A 27,474-nucleotide genomic window follows, 5' to 3' on the forward strand; every position below is an offset into this window, starting at 1 on the left:
TTTCTATTGCTTGTTAACGGCGGGGAATGTTCTGGCGTCTTTATGATTTTGGGCTGTTTATCGATTACTTGTATGGTTTGAGGCACAGAATGGAATATCACCATACATACAAACAATGACACTCATAGGCCTAAACTCTAGTAACTTAGATCAGTGACAGGGAAATGAAGTTGAAGCGTGTTGAATAGAGACTGATAGGTCTAGGTATTAGAGGGGAGTACGTACCTACTCCCTAGACCCGCTATGACGCTCTATTTTCTACGACGTGAAACTACCTAATATTAGGCAGGCAGGCAGGCACCGCCAGTAAGCAATGGCTGACTCACTGTTAGAGTCGTACAAGTTTTTTTTTTTTCTCTTCCTCGGTCAAAATCCTTCAGGTTATAAAATCGAATTAGAACAGATTCAAGATCTTTTGATTTTTTTGACATCAGTAAAAGACAAACCTCAAGACTCGATAAGCCCGAAAATACTGCTATAAGCCAGATCAGGGTAAAAACTGCATCACTTCATAACCACCACCTCAAGAGCCTCAGGCGAAATGAAACTATGATGGACAGAACATCTCTGGCAAGTCTTCCAGATGATATTGTTCTCGATATTGTCGAGCATCTCGACACAGCTCGTGACGTAGCTCACGTTTCCGCCTTGACGAAGCATCTCCAAAGTCTTATACGCCAAGATGGCTGGCGTACCTTCGTCAAGACTCGGTTCCCATCCCTCCAGATAGATACAGACCCAGAGAGTCTCTGGAGTTCTGTTGCAGATCGTGCAACGTACTTGGATCGTTGCTGGGAGAAGCGCGGCTTCTGGGTCAATGTGTTGCATGAAAAGAAGAACCAGCCAGAAAGATTCCAGCGTCGAGTTGCTGGAAGCCAGTCAGTGCTGTTCCATTCTGTCATTGATGCGCGGCTTATGTCGTCGCCGAACAATGAGGTTATTGCCGCCGGCGTGGGTGAGAATCTTATGGTCTGCATAAAACCTGTTGATGGACAGCAAGATACCTGGTATCAGATTGGGGGCCATGATCATGGCTATCGAGCTGGCACTGGAGATGCTACAGCAACTTCTGTCACAGAGAGTGATGGGATACCGAATATTGTTGTTGGGAGGGCCAATGGTGACATTAGCATACACTCTGGCAAAGACAAGTTTGCAACAGTCGCAAGACACTTGAATCCAACGGACGAGGCACTTCTGAGCCATGCCTCCGATCCTATGCGGAAATCCCCTGGCCAAGTGGCAGTCTCATCTCTACAGTGGCATCCGGAGACGAATCTCCTGGCAAGCGGTAAAGGCTCGGTTTTGACTCTCTACAATCTCAGTGTGTCAGATGACCAAGTACTGAGCCCTTTCGATTACCATGAATTCTCCAAAGCCAGTCCTGCAGATGAGGCGTCACTCTTACGCAGCACCAAGTTCATGGGCAAAGATATCGTGGCTTGCGCTTTAGGCGGAACTCGAAATCCTCTGCGTTGGGGGCAGCTCACCCCGACTGGCTTACAATTTTTCGACGCTCATAGTAACTCTATGCACGTAGACGATGCTTCGAGGTTGATAAGTGGGGGAGTCAGTGAGAAGACCACAGTTCGAGCAATCGAGCCAGTTAGGGGCGGAAGTGAAAATCTTCTTTTGAGTGCATGGGACGATGGCACATATAGGCAGGTTTATCTCACAAGACTTATGGTCAGTTATTAACCCCTTATTCAGGCTTTTAGATATCCGAACACCTTCACCACAAGACGCAGTATACCGTGATCGCTTTCAACCCTACCAAGCAGGTAGTTCTCTCCTTGTGTATGGTACAGAGCGCTTCGTATCCGGCAGTAACACAGCACCGGATATCCGTCTATTTGACTTCAGGTACCCAAAGCCATATCATCACACAACTGCTCTTCCATGCTCGCCACAATGGCCCTTTCCCAGCCAGAAGGATGATCACATTATGAAGCAAGGATGGGCGCCAGAGCATCAACCTCAGAAATGCGATCCTCAAAACGGGGTATTGTGTTACTGGCATGGAGCTTCAAGGCGAAACTACTGGCGTCCCGATGCTACCATTCATATTGGCAGTCCCACATATGACAGGATCTATTGTCTGGCAAAAGCGTCTGATCTTTCAGATACCATATACTGTGGCGTTCGCGGTGCCATTCTCGAGATGAACCTCCATCTCACAGAGGACATGGTGCATAATCATAACCAACGAACTACCCCTACAGATTGGAGCATGGGGAGACCCGGAGGCAAAATCTCGCTGATCGAGACAGGCGTGAGCCTTACCCAGACGAAGGAATGGTCGCTTGATAATCGCGGTGTTCCAGAGCTCGTCGTTCAGCAGCCTCGACCTCGTAAACGAATAGAATTATCAGACGAGGAAAAGAGACACCGTTTGGACTATGCGTTTCATAGATTATAGGATTTCGACGACGCGGGTGCATAGAATTAGAAGGAGCATACTCATTCATAGACAAGACACAGTTTGAAAAGTCGCTTGCAATTAATTCTTTCTTCAGCAAACATGAACAGCACATCTTCGTACAAGCTCTAAGCAAAATCTCGCGGGTCTAGTATCTTGTAGCTCTATAACTTTGACTCGGGCACCAGAAGCGCGAGTCTCTCTTTCAACGCCGTCTCCGCCTCCTTCTCAATTCTGTGAACAAGGACATCGCATGTAGGAATATCATTAATCAGGCCGATGACCTGGCCAGTTGTCCAAACCTGCGAATTGTGTTAGTCATTGCATCCTCAACTCAACTCAATGTATAAACTTACGCCGTATTCAGTATCGCCGTTCACAAAGACCTCCTTTCCTCGCTTACCACTCACAAACGGGGCAATCTCGGCAAACTCGCCCTTCTCACTCTTCTTCTCGACCTCGAGAGCCTCCAGGGCAACCTTGTTCTTGAAGAGTCGGGTGGTGTTTCTCCACCTGCGCATGAGGAGCGTTGTGTCGGTCTCGTCGGCGCGCACAATCTCCTCCTTGACCTTGTGGTGCACTGGAGCCTCGACCGTGCACATGAATCGCGTCCCCATGTTGACCCCAGAAGCGCCGAGGCACAGCGCGGCTGCGAGTCCGTAACCATCTGCGAAGCCACCGCTGGCGATGAAGGGAACACCGAGAGTCTGACGGGCCTTGCTGAGCAGGATAAAGTTCGTAATGTCGCTCTCGCCAACGTGTCCACCGCACTCAAAACCGTCGATACTGAGGAAGTCGACGCCAAGCTTGACGGCGCTCTGAGCATGGCGAATCGTGGTGCACTTGTGGAGAACAATGATGCCGGCCTTCTTCAACTGCGAGATAACAGGCCCGGGAGAGTTTCCTGCAGTCTCGACGACCTTGATTCCCTCGTCTATGATGGCCTGGGCGTATGCGGCGTAGTTCGGGGGCACCATGGCGGGGAGAAGGGTGATATTGACACCGAAGGGGTTCTTGGTGAGGGTGCGGCAGCGTTGGATCTCCTTGCGCAGTTCCTCGGGCGTGGGGAAGATGAGGGCGGTGATGATACCCAAGCCGCCGGCATTGGAGACGGCTGAGGCGAGATCGGCGGTGCCTACGTGCATCATGCCGCCTTGGACGACGGGCACTGGAGATGGTCAGTACGAGAGTCGAGGATATGGGATTGGGTGTGCAAACCTCTGATGCCGAGCTGCTTGGTGAGTTCTGTTGCAAAAGGCATGGTTGCTGATGGCTGATGGCTGATGGCTGATGGCTAATAGTTCTTGGTGAAGAAATGACTAGAGATAAAGTGAAAGAAGAGAAGAGAAGGGTAGTAGGGATTCTATGGGTATGGTATGGTATGGTCTCTATGTCTATGATATATTATCAAGCTCACCTAAGAAACAAGTCAAAGAAAATGGCCCGAGGCTGCGTACGTGACCATTCTCGGTCGGTATGTCCCTTAAAAAGGTGCCGAGGTATGATGCACGTTGGTCTCCACTAGCTTCCCCACACTCTAAGCTCGAAAGGAGTCGGCTCGGCCCCTCCTTTTTTTTACCCCTTCAAGTTCGCATGTGGACGTGGATCTTGCATTCAACTCAATCCAAGATGGATCTTGCGGGGAAGAGTCAATCCAGTCCCAACCGGTGCAGACTAATCTTGGAGAAACTCAACATTTGAACAGGATCCCCATGTTTCAGTCTCGTCTTCTCTCACGCTTTGCTTCACATCTCGTGCTCGGGCAAGACGAGTGATCTGATCTCTACGGAGTACAAGATTCACATAACGAAAAAAAATCTCTCCTATAATCACTACTGTAGCTGGCATTGAAGCCACTATACCCTCTTCTGTCCTTCACATCAAACGCCAACTTCGTCAAAATATGCCTTTCCAATCAATTCATACAACAAGTCATCCATAAAACGCCGTATGTATATGATAACCCATATCGTGGACCATCATGATATCCCTCATTTTCCCAGCCAGGACCAGCATCTTTCAATAGATGGCGTGTTAACTAACATCTTGCCTGTTGCCCATATTCCCTCAAACCAGACGCCAGAAATCCCCAAGATTGTCGCTTCCTTCAGTACCATTGCTGGTCGTCATATTATCCTGCTGGCCTCCCCTTCTAGTCGATACCCTTTCAGTTGATGTTTGGCTCCAGCAACCGGACCGGTGGACTTCTGTCTCTTGGCTTCTCGATCAGATCAGCGTATGCATCGAGACTCTGGCCCATAACCTTGACAATCTCAAATATATGTGTTCCTTTGAAAGTCTCTGCCCAGAGTCGCACAACGGCAACAGCCAGTTGTCGCAACTTGGCACTGTCGCTTGATGGAACCTCGTTCTGCCCCGAAAGAGATGGGTCGATTGGCGGGACCGCAAATTCAGTCTCATCAAGCATCCGTCCAACCATATCCAGTAGGTTTTTCTCCTCGGGTGAAGCGGGAGCCTCGTGCGGCCCAATAGCCGCAATCGTGAGTAACCACTTGGACACTAAAATGGCACATTCAAAATTGCACACTGTGACAATGAGTTAGCGATCGAGTCAAGATCAAGTCACCTCCAAGAAGCCAAAGCATGCAATGAATGACTTACGCGAATGCTGAATGCTCCATTCGGCCGACTTGGTTCTGGCTACGTAGTTGACGCCAGCCTTAACCAGCATCGATAGGGCGTGGAATGCTTGGAACACTGCCCGGTGCAGTCTTAGACTCCGTACTAGCAAGGGGGTCCTGCTCAGCGCCGACGCCACCAAAAGCGGATCCCGGGTCTCGAGCGCGGTTGACGGCGTGACATCGGTATAGAGTCGGATGTAGGCTTGTCGCAGTAGCGCTGTGGCCGTGTAATCCAAGGTTCCTCCCACATTCGAGTCCAATGCGTTGTAATGTCCGGCTTCCGCTGCCCTCAGCTGATGCTGATCTTCAAAACTCGTCTGCCATACACGCAGTGCTTGCGTAACCTCCTCGACATCTTCGGGTTTCATGGTTCGGTGGATGTTGTATGGCAGACCAGTTGCGAAAGACGTCTGCTTCAGAAGATAGATATGTTGGATGAGGGCGTGGATGAGAACATAGCTTCCCAGTGACGACAGATGTTGGGGAAGTCCCTGGTTTGTTCTGCCAAAAAGTCGTGAGAAGGCGTCATGCAGGGTGAGCTCCATCATTGGCGTCGACTGTCGCATTTCCTGCCATTGCCAAGCTGTCTCGGCCCTCCAAAGCTTACCTCTTTGAGGGAGCAAGAGGTTCAACTCGGATGTCAATAACAATGGGGGCATGTTATAGGCAATGCTGCAAAGATTAAAAAAGCAATAAGCAACGAGCTTCGTTCTCGTGGCTGTTTCCAATCGAATCCAGGTTTCCCAGTCGTTAACAGCACTCTGGTTGATTTCTGCTACAAGGCCTTCTTCTCGAATGAGAATTGCCAAATTGCTCTGTAGTGACAGCGCTTCATGAAGGATGGTTGGCACGCCCCAAAGACCGACAGCGAATAGAAGTAGAACTGCTTGGATGGTCTCAATCCGAGCCTGGGGAGTATTTGGAGAACTAGACACGGTTAAAATTGAGCTTCAGTTGAACACAGAATGAGACTTACTATGGCTCTCGGTGAGTATCCTGTGTTGTAGGTCGCTCCGACTGTGCAGATGCAAACGAGTGACGATATGTGGCACTTGGCGAGGGCCTCGTGGAATGAGGACTGTAAGCGGAAGCAGTCGGTAACAAAGCGTGAACCTCCGAAATGCGCCTTCTTCGAATCTGCTCCATCGCGACAGCCTTGGCAGCATACCAAAGGGCATAGCCTCTGTTCTTCTCAAAGCGATATTGGGCCCCCACGGCAAGGATAGCAAGCAACAACTCGGGAGCGGCCTCGGCAGGTGAAAATGTTGGAAGATGAAGGAAGGGCAGATGCTCGTGAAGTCCGCTGATATATCCTTCCAAGAATCTGGTCGATGTGTGCCTGGACGGGAACACAAAGTCATTGGGTAGAACAGCCGAGAACTCATCCAGTCTGTTCTTAATCACAGTGTGGTCGGATACTGAGATACGAAGGGCCGACTGTCGTGCTGCTTCGTCGATACCCCGAGCGGCAGGGTCTGCAGGATCTCGTGCCTCAGTTTGCATTGGAGGGAAGCGGCCTGGCACAAAGGACGATTTTGATGATCTTCTCCCCGAAGGTCCCCCTTGGCTCCGAGAATACATCATCTGCTGTTCGATTTCAAAATTTGGAGGTAAGAAATGTGACGAAGAGGTCAGCTCGTCAAGGAAAGGGTTATAATCATCATAAGAGCCAGTAGGGAGCTGTTGAGGCACATATCCGGATCCCAGAGGCTGATCTTCCCGGGGTCGCTCCGTGGTGTATGCGACGATGGACTCTCCATAGCTACTCTTTCTTCGGGAATCTGGTGAATGTGGTGGAAGAGGCGCTGCATTGACATTTCTCTGGACAGGTGTCACTGAGCTCGCGAGGGCTGCATCAGAGAGCAGGTCAAGATTGCAAGCTGCAGTCCGGGGCTGAGTCCGGGGATCCTGAGGGCCTTGTTGAGTATTTGGTGGAAGGCCATGGTGGAACTGTTGTGGCTGCGGGAGTGGTTGTTGTGGTGGCGGAGGTCGCGATACATTTAGATGTTGCTGTCCAAGAGCCTCATTGCTCATCTGACCCTCAGAGATGGAACTCTTATGTGAAGCTGATGATGTATTGGACGACAACTTCCTAGGTCGGTTGTTGTCCTTGCTACCTTCATTTAAATGCACGAGCTTCTCGTGTCTAACAAGGAGGTCTCTAATATCCATGTAAGCATGTGTATTTGATGACAGAACTGGAGTGACAGGCGAACCCCCAACTGAGAGGATACATTAAAGGAAAGACAGGAAGAGGACGAGCGGAGATGACAAGATTTGGAAGAAAAAAATGTGTGGATGAGTGAGTGGTGAGTACTGTTTATGAGTGCCAGGTGGGACGGCCTGAGAGACGGGGTATATAGCGTAACTAGAGTAAACGTACCTTCGTCCGAATGTCTTTCCGCAGCGATCCCAACCACATGAGAATGGCTTCTCCTTGGTATGGGTGCGCTCATGGCGTTGAACATGTTCGACACGTCTACACATTAGACGATCTTATCAGTATACTACTCTAACTCTTGTTCAACAACAGATGACGAACCTGAACCGCTTACTACAGTACTTGCAGGGTAGAGTCTTGGGCTTTGGTTGGCGAACTTCAGTAGGCTCTGGCCCAACGAGAGGAGGAGGAGGACCAGGAAGTGGACGAGGAGGGCCCTCCATAGACTGAATGGCAAGCATTGTGAATATGAATGCGCAAAGAGCAAGTCCTTGATGCAGTTTCACGTCTGATGCTTGATACCAAAGTGTGGGGATGGGAGAAGGAGAGTAAAGAGACAGAGCAGATATGTAGCTAGATAGATGGAGATGGAGAGAAAGATTAGGATTTGGACCTGGATTTGGAGCTGGGGAAAGATAGATGCAGGCAGATTGCGGGGTGCGTTAAGGGTAGAGCATGGCATGTGGAGGAGGAGAAAATAGACGGTGGCCCGTGGACTGCTACTGTAGAAGGAGGGTTGCTTTTTGGCTTGCCTTCCGCGGGAGAGACGGGGTGGATGAGAAGATGGGGGGATGGGGTGGGCGGGAAGAACGGGGGGAGGAGAAACGAAGCCCAGTAGGAGTGGACCGGCCTGGGGGTACAGTACAGCGACGCCTAAGCAAGGCCAAGCCTAAGCCAAGGAGAGTGAATGAAATCCAAGGAGCTGGATGGGATGAGATGGAGTGGACAAGGTCAAGGAAGGTCAAGGTCAAGCCTCAAAAAGACAAAACACCCCTTTCTCTTTAGTGCTTCCCCTCTCGTGCACTACATTCAGTCAGTACTGTACAATACTGCACAATATCTCGGCTGTTTCCCCCACTCGAGCCGATAACCAAGGCAAGGTCGGCACTGGGGGCTGTTGGTGTTGAGAGCGCGTATGTATGTACGGAGTACACTTCGATATATGTATGTATGTAGTGTGATTTTGGTGTGCTAGGCTGTGCTGTGCTGTGCTTGTTGCACATTTACCGTCCTTCCAGATCTTATCAAGTTTGTCGTTCTTGTGGTGGTTGCAGTATATGAAGGTGAGCAGCAATGCTGAGCGGTGTTCTCGGAAGACTGCTCCGAGACTTGGATATGGATATTGTATATGTCTATCACTTTCAAATCCTCCAAGCGTTGTTCAAGCGTTGAAAGCGCTCTTTAACGCCCAGATCAATTGATGTATAATTTTTCAATCGGGGAACCTGCCCATGTAAGCGTGAACGGCGGATAATTTGAATGTGAAAGAGGAGAAAACGGGAACAACAAGTGTCTAACTAGGCAAAACGTCAAAACCACGGAGAAGTACCGCTCATCAAGCGAGGAGGGGTTTGCCCCGGAACATGGAGAAGATGGAGAACCCAGAATGGCTGGTGTGTGTGTCAAGTTTACGTTGTAAGTCATCGCATCGGCGAGACACCCGAGGAACTGGCACTGGCACCAGGATCAGCCAAGATGGAGTAAATGCGGGTTCATGACGAGATAGTGTATGTATTCGCATGGCCTTCAGTGCCTCCTGTACCGTGCTGGAACGACATTTCCCATCATCAACCGCATTTTCTAGTTGTTTGGGGGTTGGTAACAACCCAAATGCTCGAGGACATACGCAAAGGACCTTGACCCAAGTCAACCAAGAGCTTGCCGTGCAATCATGTCCCTGGTGGACGACTCAACTCGGCGGTGGGCGGAGTACACCGAGTAAGGTGTAGCGCCTGGGTTTTGTGCCTGCTGTAGGACAGCTTCAGCATTCGGTGCCACGTAGATGCGCCCAGAGCAAGACAACAGGGGGCGTGAAAGCAGAAAAGAGCGACAAGACGTGGCGAAACAGGGTGAAGAGGGGAGAGGAGACAGCCCAACAGGAATGGTGTGGCAAGGTACGTATCCGCAAGTGAGAGTTGCAGTACGGATTGTGCGTAACTATAGCACCTAAGACTGCCCTAGGTGCTGTATCGGTTCGGATAACGCTTGAGGATAGGTGTAGGAAAATCCTCGGGCTGCTGCTGCGGCCTTCAGGTCGGACAGGGTATGACGGCGTAGCGCGGGCGCAAGGGCCAGGGTGGGGAAATTGGAGGTGATATGCTACTAAGAGATACTTGTAGGACTTTGTCAAGACATCCCTGGGTGCGGCGGAGCTGTCTACCTTGGTTTAGCATACCTAGCGTTCCTGATCGCGCCAAGCCTGACTGTAAGAATTAGGAGTCTGGATTTGAGAGTCGGGCGATGTTAGTCCGAAATTGATACTTGTATATCGTGCCTCCCCCATACTCAACGATGGGATAGATACTAAGCTGCCTTGTGCGTAAAATGAATCCAACACTTCAACAGACCTGACAGCCGACACTATTCCCTACTCCCAACTCGAATCGGAGTGTGAGTGGACAGCATCAGTCTGTGGGAATGGATCTCTAAGGAGCCACTGAATCTGCCCAAAATGCAAGCCACAAAGCGGCAGAGAAACAAAGAGCATAGGAAAAAGAAAGGAAAGTCGGCCGCGAGGGTATAAAAAGCACTTTCAAAGGGTGATCATAATGGTACTGTCCAGTTACTCCGCAATGGCGAATGGACAGAGGCGGCAGACATAGATGGGTGATTCAGGTGAATCCCCTGCGTTCAATAGGCGCGCACATATGGAATAAACGGAGTGTCTTGCTGTCTTCTCCTGACTGACGCCATACCAGCCTGATTATTGGCAACCTCGAAGAGAAACGGTTGGGCCAAGCTCAAGTCTGTCAGGCTGTCAGGCTGTCAGGTCTTTGTTCAAATAACCTCAGTGGGTAGCCAAGGCTACGGCGTGTTGAGGCGTACGCAGGGCTTGGTGAACCTCGTCCTCACCATCTGAACAGTCTCACTATTGTCTCGTCTGTGCCAATTCAGCTTGGGCAGCCAAGTCAACTCTCACCCACTCAGTGTTGCTAAGCCATCCTGGGCATGTGTCAGAGCTGTGAGGCGTGGAAGTGAAGTCTCGAAGGTGATTTATCATTGTCAGCCACAAGCGAGCAAGGGCGGTTATCGACAGCCCAGGCACATGTTAAAACGGGACAGGACTCTGGAGGATTCGACTGGTTGCAAACGTGCGATGATGATTCATCTCGGCCATCATGGCGGCACCGTCTCCAGTGCAACCGTAAGTACGGGGTAAGACGTTACTCAATACAATAGACATTGATATGTATGTAAAAAAAAAACATCGAGGAAGAGGTTCAACAGCCTTCTCAAGTCAGTCAGTGACTACCCTGGATATTTTCCATCTCCAGACCTCCAGCTCTCCACGGCTCCCACCCGAACGTACCCTCCAAGTACCGCCCGGTATATGCGGGGGGAGCACTCGCCCCATGGGGGGTTTGGGGCAAAGGACCTGCCTGTCCATCCTGACCCCTGCAACCAGGATTTTCTAGTTCCCTTCCGGGCCAATCGTAAGAGCCCTAAAGACAGGCTATCTAGTTACGGCAGGTCTATCCTTGGTGGTTGAGATCCGTGTCAGTTTGGGGCCCAGGCGTATACACATACCATGACGACGCTGTATGTCCAGTAAATTTCAAGGTCGAAATTCGGCGGAAAATCGCGTTTACCGCCGCCGACTTACACAATGTTGACCGTCCATTTTGGCACTGAAAGAGTCTGACTGCTGATTGAGTGCATACAACTCAGTCGGTCCGTCAACTGTCTGGGGAGGTTAATCCTCAACAGACATGTCCCGAGTGTAGCTTAGTTTGATACAATCCTAGGAATTTCCAGTAAGATAACTCGATATCGGAGTTGATTCGGCCAATATTGGATTCTACACGGATGTGCTAATGTTTGATACGTAGCCCTGGAGGCTTCATGATCTAAGCTACCTCGCCTAATACCTTCCTTACACAACTAGAATGTACTATACACCTGCCTTGGTGCGATTTTCTTCAAGCCGCCTTCCTTATCTGAAGTCATTCGTTTACACGTGATAGGATCCTTCATCTTCAGCTTGAAGAGGTACCTGCCTACCTCGTAAAATTACTTTCCACTGACATCGACAACCTCTTCAACTCGCCCATGTGCATTTCAACGTAGCTTATCCAATCAAAGCCACTCCTCCTCTCATCCTCACTGCCGCTTTTCGCGCCGTTACTTTGGAGATCAAAGGCGCTACAAGAAAACGTTACGGAAAGAAAATCACTTCTCAGTTCAGTGTGGGAAGCGGAGACAGGGCTGATGCGGAGCAAAGGAACTTGAGCAACACCAGATCAGCCCTCTCTAAACACACTATTTTACCAGGCCGATCGGATTCTTGATGCCATCAATAAAATCCTACTGTTTCACTAACAACAAATCACAGCCTCTGGCAGTAAAAATATGGAACCGGAATTCCCAGCAGTAACAGAACCTACCGCCAGAGATCCGGTCTTGATGTGCGGGTTTTTGCAGATCTACAAGCAACACGCTTCGAGATCCGGAATCCAAGGAAGTTGTCCGCCCTATTGCGCAATGACTAACACAATCCAGCTGCATTGCAAGCGAGAAGGAAATTCCAAACTCTTCCCAAACTCTCCTCCTCCGTCGGCTCCGCTTCCGTCCTAGACCTGCCTTTACGTAGCTGCAACGATGCTGTCTACAACCCCCCCAAGAAGTTGGTGATTAGCCTACAGTCAAGGTCCAGGGTCCTTGCTAAAATCGACGTGTTGAGTGTCTTCTCTCGCACTTTGTTGAGACAGGAATATGATGCCGTATCCCCATTGGCTGTTCAACGTCAACCAGCCTCGCGTTGTCTGTCAGCCAGCACAGGCTCGAATAGCTCATGTCTCGCATGGGTAGAGACAATAGAATCGCCGAGTTCGAGAGCGGAACCGATTTCGCTTCCACTCAGATGCGTTTAAATCGTCCCTTTGAGAAATTCTCCCGGGGACATTTGCCAAGTTCGGATACACAGTATAGGTTCGGTAGGTGGTTTTGGTATTTGCTAATAGTAACTAATAGATAGGTAGTGGAGGTTTTGAGATCAGACAAGCGAGTACTGGGATCTGTGGAGGTGCGGGGATTGATGGTCGGTGCGTGTGGGGTAGTCTAGACTTTGGATCTTGCACCCAGGCCCGGGCTCAGAGAACATGACCATGCTCATCTACAGTACTCATCAAGCTCAACTGGAGTCAGTCGTTCACTGGGCCAGCATGGGCAACTGGGCCTCTTTGCATCGTCGGAACTTGAGCTCGTGGAGACTCTGCCATATAACCTGGGTATCCTGTGCCCCATGAATATTGTCTGCCCCCAATCATGCAAGCATTCAGTCAGTCAGTCTGCCCTCAGCCCCCCCTGCAGGTGCAGACCGCTAGAGTAGATGATTGATGCTGGCATTCGAATTGCCCTTTGTTGGCTAGCTTTTACCCCCGCGTTGTAGACAATTTCCCCGTGGGGTTGACTCTTCGTTACACACCGCGTATGAGCCGAGCCCATCATTTTCATTCCGCCAGGATGTTACCGAGTCCGGGAAAAGAAGGTTTGATTATAAGGCTATGGTGCAGTATACTAACTTGGCACTTATTGAATAGATTCAAGCCTATTTAAACATATGCGGACCTGACTCGCCGAAGACAATGATAGTCACATCATTTCGGGACCACTCATCAACTCGAGTCGGCCCAACACTTTGAGTTTCTTGATCTGGCCGAGCTTTCAAAACCCGGGGTCCCCAAACGATTTGCACGAGGTGGCAGCCACTTCGATCCGGGTGCAAATGCGGGGTTGAGAAACAACCTAGGAAAACCGCATCTGTATTGGGTGCCGCAACTTAGATTTCATCGGGAAGTCGGTCTTTGTTCCGGATAATATCGTGATAACCTCGGTCGTGTCAGGGCAGAGTTACTCGGATGTACTTCCTTTGCTGTCGTATCGCAGTGTCGAAGTGCAACACCGGTAACACTGAAAAGGAGGTAAGAATCCATCAAGACTTGTTGATAGTAATAACACTGGCAATGGTTTGAAGTGTGTCTTATCAGGACGCTGTTCAAGCTCGTGCCTGCTGGTGCCGACAGTAGCTGAGGGGTCTCCTCAGTTCATACGAAACTATATGAAGCTTTTCCGAGCATCAAGACATTGAGTTTTTCCTTTCTTCCGTCCCTTGGTCAGTAGACTTTCAGCATCAGATGGAGAATTGTATTCGTCAGGTCATGCATGTTCAATGTCACCCAGCTGCTTTTAATTTCTGCAATTTGTCACAGGATATACCTTACTTCTTGTGCATTGATATATCCAAGCAATGACATCAAAAAGCGTTGGTGCAGGCCTCGCTTCTCTCAGCCTCTCATGGTCAGCCTTGGAGTGAGTAACCAACCTGACCACTCTCACTGCCAAGGTGGATTAGACGCTGTCTCATACCGTCGGCCCTGCGCCTATCTTCCTCCGGGAGCGACTCGAAAGCACATTTGTCAACCCAGTTACCAATTCCATGCTGTAGAACGTTCCTCGCTCGAAGAGTGCTGCCCTGCACATGGCCAACGGAGCCGTGCAGTGTCATTCGCTCCTTGCTGCTGCTGTAGGCCCCGCGGTGCAGAATATTGTTGTTATAAAAGACAATATCGCCGGGCTGCAGCTTGACGATAAGCTGGTCTGGCAAGGACTTGGCAAAGGGATCTGCGTTTCGCTCGGTCGAGGTCCTAGCGCGCTTGTGCGAGCCAGGCACGACGATGAGAGAATCATCATCCCATAAAGCGAAGTTATACTGGGCATGGTAGGCATGCTTGCCAAGACGCTCCATCTCCTCGTCCTCGCTAGCCTCAGCGGGGATGTCATCGCGATGCCACCTCAGCTCAAAATCCCTTTCCGGTCTGACAAGCATGTTGAACAGCTCCATCACGAGATGGTCGTCTTGGCATTGCAGCAGCTGCTTCACAATGCCGAGAATGGCTTCAGAGAAGTACAGCTCTGTGAATAGCTCATGACCAGGGAGATCAGGGTTCATGAGATGTTGGACACCCCATATTCCGTGCTCACGTGCCTGACTGGCATCCCATGGTGGGAATTGTTTTCCTACAGACCGTACTGCAAAAACATTAGGAAATATTTATTTAGAGCAATAGTTAAGGGGCTGTACCGTAAGGCCAATGCCCTTCACGAGCAAGCTGAGTGGCCTTTGAGCTGACCTCACGAAGAGCATCGAGCTTATCCCTGCTCACGATTGACTTTATGACCACAAACCCATCCCTGTTGAGATATTGGAGATACTGCGAGGTGGACATGATGTGATATGAAAATGCGGGTTTTGGGCCGTTGAACGAATTGCAGCTTGCGGCGCGGCGCGGAAACGTCTGGTATTCTGCGGCTTGTGGACCGCCGGTAAAATAAGACAAAAATCCCGTTACAGTAGTAGACTGGCCGAGTACCCCTCTCGAGCTATGTATAAAACAGGTGGTACTTGGAGATACAAAGCAGCTGACAGGTCATCGGCCAAGAGGCTCTGTAACACAGGCAAGGATGGTTGAAGAGGTTGAAAAGAAGCGAGACCCGGCGCGGATATTTACAGGAAGAGTTTCAGTTCCTTGTGCAGGTCCCAAAAGTGCTTCTTCTTGTGCTATGATGAGCCTTTTTAAGAATCGATGTGGGGAACGTACTCACCTACCGACAGCTCGTTGCATCTACTACAATGGAGCCTCACAAGGTCAAGTAACGTAGCAATTGGAGCACAGTCTCGTGAGTAGTAAGAGTCTCTGTAGTCGGAGATTCCTTACTCTTAGACATGTGCCTGTGCCAGTGCCAGTGCAAGTACAAGTGCATATGTCAGAGAATCCACAGCATCAACCTTTGTTTGGTGTCATAATCGTCATTCATTAACCAATTAATTGCCAATCCATTTCGTCTATCTATCCTTTGCCCTTGCAATGATCAACTGGACTTCTCGGCAGACCATCTCACAGCATATCCCTTGACGGTTTTCTGCACATCCAAGTCACCAGGGTCGTTCTCAAACAGTGGCTTGTCGAGTCTTCGCTCAGCAATTTGTTCCACCTCGAAGCCCTCGTCGCGCGCAATGTCAAAGAATCCCTCATCAAGCTCCTTCTTCCACGGTCGGTATGACGTGAAGAACACATAGGCCACGCTCTCACGGGACACCTTGAGGGTCTCCTTGATGGTCTTGACCATGTTTCCGTGCTCGCTGTGTCGAAATAGAAGATCTGCCAGGATGAGAACATCGAAGCGCTCCTCGTGAGAGTCATCAGTTGGATTTAGACGAGTAAGCAGTGGGATAGGGTCAGCGCCCCAGACAAAGCCCACAGCGTCGACAGTGTTGGCGATTCGGCCACGAGGCTCCACCGTTTCGTCACATTCATCGATGTTCTGCTGCATGATTCTGACGATATCTGGGTCTGGGTAATCTGTCACCACGACCTTGCGCGCACCAAGAATAGCAGCGACAAGACTGGGCAGACCAGCTGCGGCACCAAGCTCCAGAACCGTCTTCTCACGTACTCGAGAAGAGTCCTCCTCAAAGAAGTCGGAGATCATCTTGGCACCGTTCCAGAGATGGTGGGCTTCGGTAGGGCTGGCACCAACAAGGTGAAGTGTTATGGGCTTGCCGCTTTGCATAGTGAAGACCTGGGATGTAGGAGGGGGCGTAGGTGGGCAGTAGTCCTCTGGGTCATCCATGAGGTCGCCAAATCCATAGTCTACCTCGCCAGACATTGTGTCGAGTGAAGAGTGAGCAATAGTCAGTCTGAAATGGGTGTGGGAGTAAGATTCGGTCGGAGGACTTTTGTGTAATTTTATCGCTGCAGCTGAAATCCTCCGTGGTCTAAGTAGGAACTATTCTCGTAGCTCGCTCTCGCGTCTGGTTTCGCTGATAAGTCTATACTGAGATCTGAGCCTCACCTCAGAGTCCAAGTTTTGCTTCTTCTGGTTGTTGAAAGTCGTGAAGAAGAGTTTTGATTCGAGTGGGCCAAACTTCCAATTGGTGCGCTCCCACAGTGCGCCAAATTATCCAGGTGTCAATAAACCTACCATATAAATCCACCAAATAAGAATAGCCAAGTTGTTCATCCACCATCATATCATACCCAGCTTCGAGGCTGCAGTGGAAGAGAGGTGGAAATAGGTTATCATGTCCTCTATCCGAATCGCTGCCGTGCCAATTCCCTCAGCATGCTCACAGTCCCTTCTTCCCTTTCCCTCCATGCTCTCTTCTTCTCTTCCACCTCTTCCCTTTTGGCCCTTTCGATCTCCTCTCTGCGAATTTCTCTGTCTGTCTTACGGCGTTGCTCCCTTTCCTTGGCTTTCTTATACTCATCCAACGAGTCTCCGCCGCCCATGAGCTCTCTCTCGTCTTTGACTTCCATAGCATCAGGGCTCTTGTCGCGGAACGAGCGCATCTTGTCCGCCACTACTGCTCGCTTTTCCAACATGCGCTCGCGAGTCCCGGCCTCGGCACGAGGGACCAAATCTTCGAGACGCTCTTTCTGCAGAGCGCGGTCAGCTTTGCGCGCTTCGCGTAGGTCAGCGATAGACGCTTGCTTGTCTTCCTCGGCAAGCTCAGCTCGTAAATACAGATCCTCGAGTGTGGGAATGCCTGGTCCAGACCGCCGTGTGATATCCGAACCAGGAAGTGGAGGGCCATAATCATCATCATCCTCGCTCTCACGATCCTCTCTATCGTTCATAGGCTCTCGCACTTCATCCCGTTGCACAGAAGCACGCCTTGCTTGAGGCGCAACTGGATTATTCGATGTAATTCGTGAAAAGGTTTCAGGGTCGTACCATCCTTCTGCCAACTCTTTTCGGTTCCACTTCCCGATGAAGCTCTTCCATCGTCCTCTGACTTCATGATCGTCCATCTCTGCGATGTTCTTCTGCTTCTGAAGACTGAGATATTCACCAAAGAGTGGCTTGAAAGAAGGTAGATCGGCTTTTGACAAGGGCCGCGCCTTGAAGGGTAGGTTAACCACAGCTTCAGGCTTGCGACTTGCATTGTCCCGGGATTTATGTGATGAATGATGGCGATGATGATGTTTGGGAGACGAGCGACGACCACTGGGCTCAGAGTGATGCCTCTCGTGTCGATAAGATGATGTTTTAGATCGTGTGTTATCAGGTGATCGTGAGCGTGGTCGTAAGCGCGTGTTTTTATATGAAGTGTCGCGATCCTGGCTTCTCCTATAATTGTAGTCGCGGTGCGGCGATCTCTCTCTCGTCCAATTACTGCGGTCCATTTTTAAGCTTTGAGACTATGTCTGAGTATTGCAAGTCCAATAAGTAAGCGACTAAAAGTTGCGATGATAAAATTAGAACATCGATGAGATGAATCTGGTTGAAAGTGTTTTAAGATGAGATTTTGAGGTCAAGGGATGAGCACAGTGCGCTCCGCTTTTCTTTAATGTCACTTTTTGGTTAATTACCTAGTACCTAGTAGTTTACAGAACCTAAAACACAATCAATGCCTTTGCAGGACGATGAGACTAATAATGTGAACTCAGAAGCATATATAATGGCGTGAAGGGGAGTCTATCGTATTCCTATGCATACTGACTATGCCAGAACTTCTCTATTCTTCTCAATCTCCCAGTAGCTTTCTTCACCATTCCAAAACTTCAATGGGTATAATCGCCGCAAACTAGCAAATCGCAGTCCTCCTCTTCCCCCTTGCGCGATGAACTGCTTCCATCCGTGCGTTCTCTAATCGGCGAATATGAAATGTTGATCGAAGAAGCGTTTTCTAGACCTGGCCTTCTGCTTCAACCGCCGACTCGGAGTTGCCATGAATTACACAGCCTAAACACTGACAATCATCTCCGCACGGACAGCTTGCCTCCTCACCGGCACAAGAGTCTCCGAATGGGTAACTAACAAAGAAGAAATCGTTCGCCGATAGAGCTTGCTCTTCGCTAATGCCTGACGCCGCTTCAGAGGGGGTTTGTGGAGCGACTGGCGATACAGTCCCGTCAGTAGAGCCGATAGGAGGTACAGAAGCCGTGCTTGTGGTAACGCTGTGGCCATTTGTTGTGGGTGTTTCACCATTCCCATGTCCGTTCACATGGGTGTAACCGGTATCCATCATGCTCTGCCAGGCCGATCGAACATAGTTCTGCGTCGCTTCGTTGTACGGATGGGCTGCGCACCCTACACACTCGCACGAGGCACCACAGCTACACTGGTGAGAAGTGCCCATCGCCGAATGGGGAGTTTGAGGGGCAGTCGGGGCCGGGAACGGTGTTGCGCCATGCATTCCGAAGGGTGAAGGCATGCCGCCTTGACCAGCAAAAGTCATCGCGGCCATTACTTGTCTCCATTGCTCCGGCTGAAGAGGCTGCAAGTATGAACCATACTGAGGTGGGTATGTGAATACAGTGGGCTGAGGGTAGTAGGCGTACATGCCGTTAGGCATCATGATGGGTGTCGGAAAAGGCGACATCATCATGCTGTTTGGCGTGGGTATGTCGTTGGCCGGTACATTATCGTTCTTCTGGTCGACTTTGGGGGAGTCGTTGCTGGAAGAGCAACAACTCTTAGCTTTGGCTTTCGGTGGACTCGGTATCGAGGGCATTGTAATTGGAACGGAAGCGATGTTATTAGGATTGCCTCCTCCGCAGCAAGAGCCGGCTTTTGGTGCAGGTTGGATTTGTTGTTCTAGAACTTGCGTGCTCGTTATTGAACCAGACTGGCCGGCCATGGTCTCCTTTGATGTGCCTGGGCTCATCATAGGGGGTATATGTGGTTGGAACATTGGATAGATGACGGGTCCAAAAGGGCTGTCTGCTGGTGTCATACCCACACTCCCATAGGGAGACATGTCAGGAAGAGACGCGACCGGCTTCTGGGATATGTCCTCGAATGAGGGCAAAATATTGAGCATTTTGGGATCCATTCGCTGGAAGGCTGATGGGTCAACAGATTCTCTTCTGCTAGAACTTCCGCCTTTCGAACTCGTTTTCTGTACTCGATATCCAGAACCTGGTGTTTTGCTAACAGGGCTCTGAGGCGTGGAGCTGCTTGTGCTATCACCATTCTCAGGCTTTGGTGATTCGGTATCTTTGCCGGGACCACAATGGCATGCTTGTTTCTTTGGTATGGCGGCCGTGACTCTGCCGCAAGAACATGGACGAGAAGCCGGATGAGGGCATGTACTAAGAGGTCTACCTGGTTTCCTAACAGGTACCATTAGTCGCTCGTTTGCGTGTGTACATTTAGTAGAGCGATGACCACGAATACAAGGCTCGCTACAAGTCCAGAGTTAGCAAATTCTAACCAACAGACCGACGGCAGTTGAATGCGCCAGGATTGATCGTACCAGGCCATTTTAATTCCATTGATGAGAGGCATGGTGAGACTGTCGTCGGAAACGTATGTACGACGGATGACAGAGGTGGAGCAAAACGGATGGTGGTAGAGATGGTGGCCGGCTCACAGCCGTAACAATTGCCTACAAATGCGCAAGTCTCGCAAGAGTCGACATGAGAGGGAGAGTGTATGGAAGACGCGGCGTGGATTACTCGGCGACACTCGAGGACTCGGAATTTGCGTCGCAAACGACGGGATACAGAAGACGGGTTTCCAAAGTTCGCGGCGGCTGTGTACTATATGAAAGTGTCGTACCAGGACTCGATGAGAACCTATGGCCGGTGGTATATGGCCGGTGCAAGTAAGTGCTATAGAATGCGAGGTTGGTGTAAAATGGCATATATCGATGTCGTTGTTGTCGTGTAAGAAGCAGATGTAACAAAGCAAAACGGAGGATCTTGATCTAGACCCAAGACGAGAGAGATGGTTCATTATTCAGGGACCCCAACCTTTCCCCTTCCCTTGTCCAGCCGGCGGACGACCTGCCTGCAAATGTTCGTCGCGCCCCCCACCATGCGGGGGCTGCAGCGGGCAAGAAACGCCCTAAAGAGCCCAAAGGGTGTCTAATCCCAGCAAGGCACTTGGTTGGCAAGATCACTCTCACACTAGTTAACGACAGACTTGGCTCTCGGCTCTGGCGCGCATCGATTCTGGTGTTTCGGTGCCCGCTCAGCTAAGATCGGCTCGGAATAGCAGACGTTGAAAGTCATGCCATGTTGAAGATGGTTCCGCGATAAGATAAAAATTGTTCCGAGGACATCTCAGCATGAGAACGAACGCAGTAGAGTGTATCACCAGGATCTAAAGTTCTCCTTGACGTTGTTGATACAATGGTTATTCCCTACAAGCCAAGCCCAACATGTCCCCTCCCCCCTCCCCGGCTCAGGGCCGTTCCTCCAATTCAGCCGCCGCCGACACGGAGCACTGTATAGCCGGAGACCCGGCGCTTCTCTTCCGTGCAACGTCCGAAAGAGCGTATTTGGCAGTTTGACGACTCTAATCATAAGGAAACGTGTTTAGATATAAATACAAGGCCCATTCCCTCCCATTAACAGTGAAAACTCCGACTTTACCGCATTTCAATCATTCATGTCACTTTTCTCTTCCCTCTCCACTATCTTGTGCCCGTATCCATCAGCCAACCCGGCCGAGTGAGCAAGTTTCCATTGGCTCAAAGGCCCCGGCCACCTTCAACACCATCACCACCATAAAGCTCAAGCGCTCAGCTTTCTCTTGTCGACTGTTTTTACCTCATGCGTATAAATTGCTTTCCACTATATCAATATTTGTGACGTAACTTGGTTTGGACCGTGACAAAGTCGACAGGAGTCAGATGCACAGTCCATCCTTGGTAGCATAGCATAGACGCATAGCTCATCACAAACTCATCTGCCAACGACAATGCTGCAATTCTCAGCATGTGCTTTCCACATCTATGTTACATTGTGCCTCTGTTCTAGGCTCATCTCCCGTGGGATCCTCGTCTAGTGTCTGGTCTCATGTCATGCTCTGCACATCCTTGGCGTTCCGGCCTTGATATCCGATCCAACTCAACTGATCTTCAAATGTCCAGCGGTCGCACACAAGCTAGAGATCACATCTTACTCTTTGGCCCGCCTTGGTCTCACGCCGTTAGATGGCGCCATCTCGCAGACGGAACGGTACGTCTAATCCATTACAAATTGGTATCATTGAACTTCGCCTATCTCTACCCGCCCATGTCCGAGTCATCTGAATCTGCAAACATATCCACTGCTCGCATCCGTCTTCGAGGCTGTCCGGCTTGAGGCGGTCCTTCTTTGGTCTTGTTCTCAGTGCCAGTTGTAGGTTGATCTGTAGGTGCTGGTGGCAACTCATCCCCTACAGCCTCATCTTCATCCATTGGTTCTCCAGCCACGTCGTCCTCATCGATAGGCTCTCCTTCGATGTCATCCTCGTCGATGGGTTCTCCGTCAATATCGTCCTCGTCGATCGGCTCTCCAATAACATCATCGTCATCAATCGCCTCGCCTTGAACATCATCATCATTCTCTTCCTCCTCCTCGACCGTCGAAACCGGCAGTGCACGCAATTGTCCATCCTCCACCATCTTCCATTTGCCCTTCTTCTCTTCGCTATCCTCCTTCTCAACGGCAACCAGCGACGGCGGGTTCTCAAAACTTTTAACAAATAGTTCCTGGCTCTCGACAGGGAAGACGCACCATCCCTCCCAGAGATTCAGAACAAGGTGAATGCTGCGCTTCCACTTCTCTGCACGTAGACGACCCCACTTGAGTCGCTCCGCCATGAGGCCCAGTGTCTCGAAGGTCTTGCGGTCTTTCAGTGATGTCTCGAATAGCTGCCGGAAACGCCAAGCGTGCCGCACGCCGCTTGTCGATGAAGACGACAGTATGTCACTGACAACATATAATCCCACCAGACTAGCACCACTGATATCGGGGCCTTCGTTACTTGGCACCTCTTCGGGGGCGCTTGTTTGGAATTCTTTACCCTCGGACTTCTTGTCTGGGCTTGCACCAGTAAGAGCAAATGGCTTCTCAACGTTGAATGTGATCATCGCCACGACCTCGTCAACTCCTCGACTAGCATGGGTAATTGCGAAGCTCGTCACTCTCGCGACATCGCCCTTCCTTAACCTCGACATCGATGTCGGTAGTCGTGCAAGGAGATGTGTTAGCTTGGCTTTCTCCAGCGGGTTGAGGAACGCTTTTTCGGATTCCGCATCTGGGTTTTCCCTCTTATTTTCATCCTCAAAATCCTCCTCGTCCGATGAGTTGTACTCTGAATCCGACACGAATTCGTCCAACTTGGTCGTGTACTCAAACTTGAGGTTCTTCTCTGGGACCCTCCATGCATGCGAACCATCGAATAGAGGGACGTATTTCCCCTTTTGTCGTGATTGCTGTGAACCCGTAATGACCTCCCATAGTCTCCATCGGTACCATATGCCGCCTTGACTTCTTGCATCCCAGATCCACGCCCATTTTTCTTCCCTTTGCACCTCGGGTCGTGACATGAGCAGCGCCTCAAATTCTGGGCCATGGGCAAGAACTCCCTCGATAACCTTGCTAATTAGTTGGATAAGCTTTACATCAGTGGGCGGTTTGACCGGCACATGTAATAGGGCCGACCGATTAATGCCTGCGCCAGGAGGCCCATAAGAGGTTGGGGGCGCAAATCTGCCATTGAATCCATGCTGCGTGTGCGGGTTTTGTGGTCCTGACGGCTGCTCAACAGGTTTCGCACCAAAGGGATGTGATGTCGCTGAAGAGCCAATATGTGGCAATGCAGCCGAACTCGCAACGGCTGATGAAAGATGGCGATGGAGAGACAGGTAATATCCATAACCTAAATATCGGTTCTGTAGCGCAGTGACGGCCGCGTCGATCTCGTTCGCAGGTGTTTCCTGTGACAATGTGACAATCGAAACGGCATGTTTTCTTTCCGAGTTCCCAGAGCTGCTCGAAGGTGTGATTCTGACATTCTCGACCGTCAGATTGTCTGGGATCAGGGCCTTGATCGTGGCTGGGGAAGTTCCCGGAGGAATATTCGACAGTCGCAGTGTAGGTTTCGCTATAGCCTTCTCTTCTGCCCTATCCGTCACGCCGTCCATATCCTCATCATCGCTTGTATTGAAAGCTCTCGCTGCTGGGATCGGCCCTCCTCCACTGGCTCCCTCATCATAGCCCAGAACTCCTTTATCCCGCGAAGGCCGCGCAAAGTCCTGGAAAGATCGCTTTTTCACGAAGGAGGATGGCGGAGGCCCCAAGCTTCCTGGTCCGCTCTTGAGTCCCGATGTTCCAAAATGCCGTCTCCCTGGTCCTGAGGGTGGTGGCGGGCCTCCAAATCCATGTCGCGGGCGTGGAGGTGCTGAAGAGCTTGGTGCGTTGTGTCCATCGTAGTCATCATCGCGGTCGAAACTTTTGACGAATTCATTATATACCGCAGCGGTTTCTGCTTCTTCTCGTAGTCGCTTGGCTTCGGCTTCTGCTTTTTGTTTCTCGAAGGCGGACTGCTTGGTCGGTTTTTGCAGCTTGGCTTCCAAGCTTGGAAATTCGGATACGCCCTTTCCGGATGACATTTTCGGTTTCGGTCTGCAGCTTGTTGATTCAGTGCATCTCTGTTGTCGTACGCGAAGTATGCCCAGTTTCCATTGAGATAGGGACTGTTGAGAGAAAGACTGAACACAGACACAGTTGACTGGAGTTAACGTTAGCTGTCGCAATAGTCTCAGCGCGTTCCCAAGTTCCAGCTAGTGGGCCTCATCACTGTAAGCCTAATCGCTTACCGTGCGCTAGGTTTAATGGGGCATAACGCAATTCGGTATTTCGTGGTCAATTACCTACCCTACGTATGGCTCAAGATCGAGTGAGTTGCAGTTTACAGTAGTTTCGGGCTGAAACATATGTGATCGAGAAGGAAGCATGCAACTCGATGAAATAGTCTTCTATTGGTGACAAGTCTCGTGAAAGTGGCTCTCGAATCGGAAAAGTATAAGCCGAAGGTGATGGGTCCTATTGGCAAAAATGTCAGAAGACTATCAATATAACCCATCAGGTTACACCCTAAAGCAGAACCAAGTGGGACGCTGCAGTATAATGACCGGGAATTATCCAAATAGGCTAACTAGTTTATTATATATTGTTTAAGCGTGTCTTGGGCCATTTTCTCGACAACGTGTGCTCTGCCGCTATCGGCATCACGTGATACCCTCTGGAGGGGTGAAAGTTTTGAACTGAAGTTGGAGAAATATTGTTCGGAGGATGACTGAAGCATACTACAATTTTCAGTTCACTTCAGTATCTACCCTTCAAGATGTCAAACGCGGACCAATCACCATGCCGAATTCTCGTCATGGCCTCTGGTTTTGGCTCCAACTTCCAGGCTCTCATTGATGCGATATCTACCGGTTCACTCCCAAATAGTCGTATCATTTCTCTCATTGTGAACCGACGGAACGCACACGCAACTGCCCGAGCCGAGAAAGCTGGTACGGGCCCTCTCACAAAATCCTATACGTCGTGCTAGTCCATACGACTTTCATGTGTATATACTGACTCGTGACAAGGCATTCCTTGGCAATACTTTAACTTGATCTCTCACGGATTCTTGGGAAAGGGAGAATCCAACGAGCAGAAGGTGACTGAAGGCCGTCGGAAATATGACGCCGCGCTGGCCGAAAAGATTCTCTCAGCCGACGAGAAGCCTGAGCTTATTGTACTCGCTGGTTGGATGCATGTCTTTTCGACTGCGTTCTTGGACCCTATCCAGAGAGCTGGCCTGAACGTCATTAACTTGCACCCGTGAGTATAACGTGTTACGTCTTTGTAAATAGCTGAACCATTAACAAAACCACACAGTGCTCTACCAGGAGAGTTTGACGGAGCCAATGCGATCGAGCGAGCTTATGATGAGTTCAAGGCTGGTCGACTAACACGCTCAGGTATCATGGCCCACTACGTGATCGCTGAAGTAGACAGGGGTACTCCTATCCTGGTCAAGGAAATTGAGTGGAAGGGAGAGGACCTAGAACAGTATAAGGAGAAGGTTCACTCTCATGAACACGAGTTGATCGTCAATGCGACCGCAAAGGTGGCACAGGAGACAGTCAAGAACAGAAGGACATAAAAACGGAGACGACATAAACACTGCTATAGCAGTACTGCACAATGACTAAGAAGAACGTGACATGAGACAAACTTGATAGACAAAACCCATACGGAACATGAGATAAGAGGCAACCCATCTCCATCAAGAGCAGTTCTATGACCATAGAGGTGACCAACAAGCTACTCTCCTACGTTCGTCTGGTAACCAGGTATGGAGTCGTGGAACCAAAGAACCAGATATCATCATTCCTTAGCTCAACCCTTCATTATACCCCCTTACAGAATAAAACTCAAATCTGTCTCTCCCTGTTCCATATAAAATATCATCCCTGGCATGTGAAGTCATGTTAAAACCGGCGCTGCTGAAACATGGCCCGTCGGATATTTATTAGCCCGCTGTCCATATCATACCCAACGTGTTGTAAGTGGTGTTATGGTTGTAAGCTTATCCTCCTTCCAAGTCAGACCATGGATGTCGCTTCTTCACTTTCTCAAACATTCCAATCTTTACAAACAAAACATGATTTCTTGAAATGCTACAAACGAACGCTTCATCTAAATCCAATCCATATGCGGCTTGCGCCCCAAAGGCCTTCTGATGTTCTATCATAGCTTGGCCTTGGTGTTCCCAATAAGCGCCCTGCCCTTCTCGAGCTCATCACAGAGCACCAAGGGCCGTCCACCTCTGCTACCATCTTCCGTCACTAAACCAGTGTACACTCCGTTCGTCTCTCTTCCGACTCCATCATTCTGGATCTCTTTCCATCGCCACTTCTCGCCAAGCTTGCCACCCTGGCCTTGCATAACATCCACGATTTTCTCACCCAAGTTGGGTAGGAACTTGAATCCGTGTCCACTGTCACCTGTTGCAACAAAGAGTCCCTTCCAGCCCGGGTGGTAGTCAATGAGCCACTCGCCATCTCGTGTATCGGAATACCAGCAGATTCGAGCCTCCTTCCATGGCCTGGTTTCTAGGCCACGTATAGGACACAGATCCGTGAGTGCGCGGCGCAGATCTTTGTCAGCCTCGACGGTTAAAGGATTTGAGGAATCGTTGCGAGAGGTGTAGGGTTGAGATGCGATGAATGGTTCCCGCTTATCGTTGGGCGAAGGAGGAAGAGCGTTGTTAATCTTGACCGGGTTAATGTACCCGAATGTGTGTCGGGCGGCCTTGAGGACGTTATTTCGAGGAGGAATGAGGAAGAGACCGGTGCTGAGATTCAACACCACAGGGAAGTTGTCGAGTCGCTTCTGCTCTTCCGGTGTGATGTCCATATACGCGACAGCATGGCCAGTAGCCTCTGTTCTTCCTCGAAGGTCAACGAGTGAGCCGGACCAAGCACCAGCAGCTACCATAACCACATCGGCCTTGAGAATCTTTGAATCGCTCAATTTCGCACCAATGACTCGGTCACCCTCTGTTACGAGCTCTGTCACCTTGCCGTTGACAAAATGAATACGTCCTGTGGCCTGGGCCTGCTTATAGAGCCACTTCATACCCTCCCCGGCATCAGCCCAGCCAGAGTTGCCATTGAGGTAGCCCCAGTCTCCGGGATAACCGTCTGTGCCAAGGAACTCTTGGAGAGCCTTGGTACTCTCCAGCTTCTGGATCTTATCCACGGGCAGACCAGTCTCCTTAGCAATCAACTCGACGTTTTTGGCGCTCTCCTTGGTGTAGTCCATGCCAGACTTCTTGAGCTTGAAGTCTTCAGGAGTCTCGCTCGCGCAGAGAACAAAGCCCGACTCGGAATATCGTCCCTGCCCACCGACCTCATGATCACCCTGCTTTCGCCATTCCTTCTGCGCCTCGGCGGCAAGCGCGGCATAGTAAGGGTCCGAGTAGTCGGCTCGTACAATGCGAGACGAGTCTACACTGGCAGCATCTTCTGGAGGAAACTGTCCTGCGCAGTCGTCGACGACAGTAATCGAGGTGTTGGAATAGTGTGATCGTTTGGCCAAAGCCCAGGCGGTACCGAGCCCGAAGACTCCAGAGCCAACGATAAGGATGGAAGAGGGAGGACCGGCCATTGTGACAGACAAAGATGATAGACG

General features: G+C 50.4%; 10 protein-coding genes across 10 annotated transcripts; 2 read left to right on the forward strand and 8 right to left on the reverse strand.

Annotated features, from left to right (window-relative positions):
* Positions 1-549: 549 nt before the first annotated feature.
* FPRO_09560 (uncharacterized protein) lies at positions 550-2,419 on the forward strand (the record flags this gene model as incomplete). The annotated part of the gene is made up of 2 exons (XM_031232965.1): positions 550-1,661; positions 1,711-2,419. The coding sequence occupies 2 exons, from the start codon at positions 550-552 to the stop codon at positions 2,417-2,419; spliced, it is 1,821 nt and encodes a 606-aa protein (XP_031082849.1).
* Positions 2,420-2,583: 164 nt separating this feature from the next.
* On the reverse strand, positions 2,584-3,680 carry FPRO_09561 (putative 2-nitropropane dioxygenase; the record flags this gene model as incomplete). The annotated part of the gene is made up of 3 exons (XM_031232966.1): positions 2,584-2,721; positions 2,776-3,587; positions 3,638-3,680. The coding sequence occupies 3 exons, from the start codon at positions 3,678-3,680 to the stop codon at positions 2,584-2,586; spliced, it is 993 nt and encodes a 330-aa protein (XP_031082850.1).
* Positions 3,681-4,586: 906 nt separating this feature from the next.
* FPRO_09562 (uncharacterized protein) lies at positions 4,587-7,743 on the reverse strand (the record flags this gene model as incomplete). The annotated part of the gene is made up of 5 exons (XM_031232967.1): positions 4,587-4,966; positions 5,042-5,988; positions 6,038-7,222; positions 7,445-7,540; positions 7,604-7,743. 5 exons carry the CDS (start codon positions 7,741-7,743, stop codon positions 4,587-4,589), a joined length of 2,748 nt encoding a protein of 915 aa, XP_031082851.1.
* A 6,056-nt stretch (positions 7,744-13,799) lies between these two features.
* On the reverse strand, positions 13,800-14,727 carry FPRO_09563 (uncharacterized protein; the record flags this gene model as incomplete). Its single annotated transcript, XM_031232968.1, has 2 exons — positions 13,800-14,530; positions 14,583-14,727. The coding sequence occupies 2 exons, from the start codon at positions 14,725-14,727 to the stop codon at positions 13,800-13,802; spliced, it is 876 nt and encodes a 291-aa protein (XP_031082852.1).
* Positions 14,728-15,370: 643 nt separating this feature from the next.
* FPRO_09564 (uncharacterized protein) lies at positions 15,371-16,168 on the reverse strand (the record flags this gene model as incomplete). The annotated part of the gene is made up of 1 exon (XM_031232969.1): positions 15,371-16,168. The coding sequence occupies one exon, from the start codon at positions 16,166-16,168 to the stop codon at positions 15,371-15,373; it is 798 nt and encodes a 265-aa protein (XP_031082853.1).
* Positions 16,169-16,590: 422 nt separating this feature from the next.
* On the reverse strand, positions 16,591-17,688 carry FPRO_09565 (related to RNA helicase HEL117; the record flags this gene model as incomplete). The annotated part of the gene is made up of 1 exon (XM_031232970.1): positions 16,591-17,688. One exon carries the CDS (start codon positions 17,686-17,688, stop codon positions 16,591-16,593), a length of 1,098 nt encoding a protein of 365 aa, XP_031082854.1.
* A 503-nt stretch (positions 17,689-18,191) lies between these two features.
* FPRO_09566 (uncharacterized protein) lies at positions 18,192-19,795 on the reverse strand (the record flags this gene model as incomplete). The annotated part of the gene is made up of 2 exons (XM_031232971.1): positions 18,192-19,692; positions 19,764-19,795. 2 exons carry the CDS (start codon positions 19,793-19,795, stop codon positions 18,192-18,194), a joined length of 1,533 nt encoding a protein of 510 aa, XP_031082855.1.
* A 1,726-nt stretch (positions 19,796-21,521) lies between these two features.
* Positions 21,522-23,894, reverse strand: FPRO_09567 (uncharacterized protein; the record flags this gene model as incomplete). The annotated part of the gene is made up of 1 exon (XM_031232973.1): positions 21,522-23,894. The coding sequence occupies one exon, from the start codon at positions 23,892-23,894 to the stop codon at positions 21,522-21,524; it is 2,373 nt and encodes a 790-aa protein (XP_031082856.1).
* Positions 23,895-24,628: 734 nt separating this feature from the next.
* Positions 24,629-25,441, forward strand: FPRO_09568 (uncharacterized protein; the record flags this gene model as incomplete). Its single annotated transcript, XM_031232974.1, has 3 exons — positions 24,629-24,803; positions 24,882-25,116; positions 25,174-25,441. The coding sequence occupies 3 exons, from the start codon at positions 24,629-24,631 to the stop codon at positions 25,439-25,441; spliced, it is 678 nt and encodes a 225-aa protein (XP_031082857.1).
* Positions 25,442-26,028: 587 nt separating this feature from the next.
* Positions 26,029-27,450, reverse strand: FPRO_09569 (uncharacterized protein; the record flags this gene model as incomplete). Its single annotated transcript, XM_031232975.1, has 1 exon — positions 26,029-27,450. One exon carries the CDS (start codon positions 27,448-27,450, stop codon positions 26,029-26,031), a length of 1,422 nt encoding a protein of 473 aa, XP_031082858.1.
* Between the last annotated feature and the right edge of the window lie 24 nt (positions 27,451-27,474).

The sequence above is a fragment of the Fusarium proliferatum genome (genome assembly GCF_900067095.1).
Source record: "Fusarium proliferatum ET1 genome assembly, contig: FPRO_scaffold006, whole genome shotgun sequence".
In the NCBI taxonomy this organism is placed as follows: Eukaryota; Fungi; Ascomycota; class Sordariomycetes; order Hypocreales; family Nectriaceae; genus Fusarium; species Fusarium proliferatum.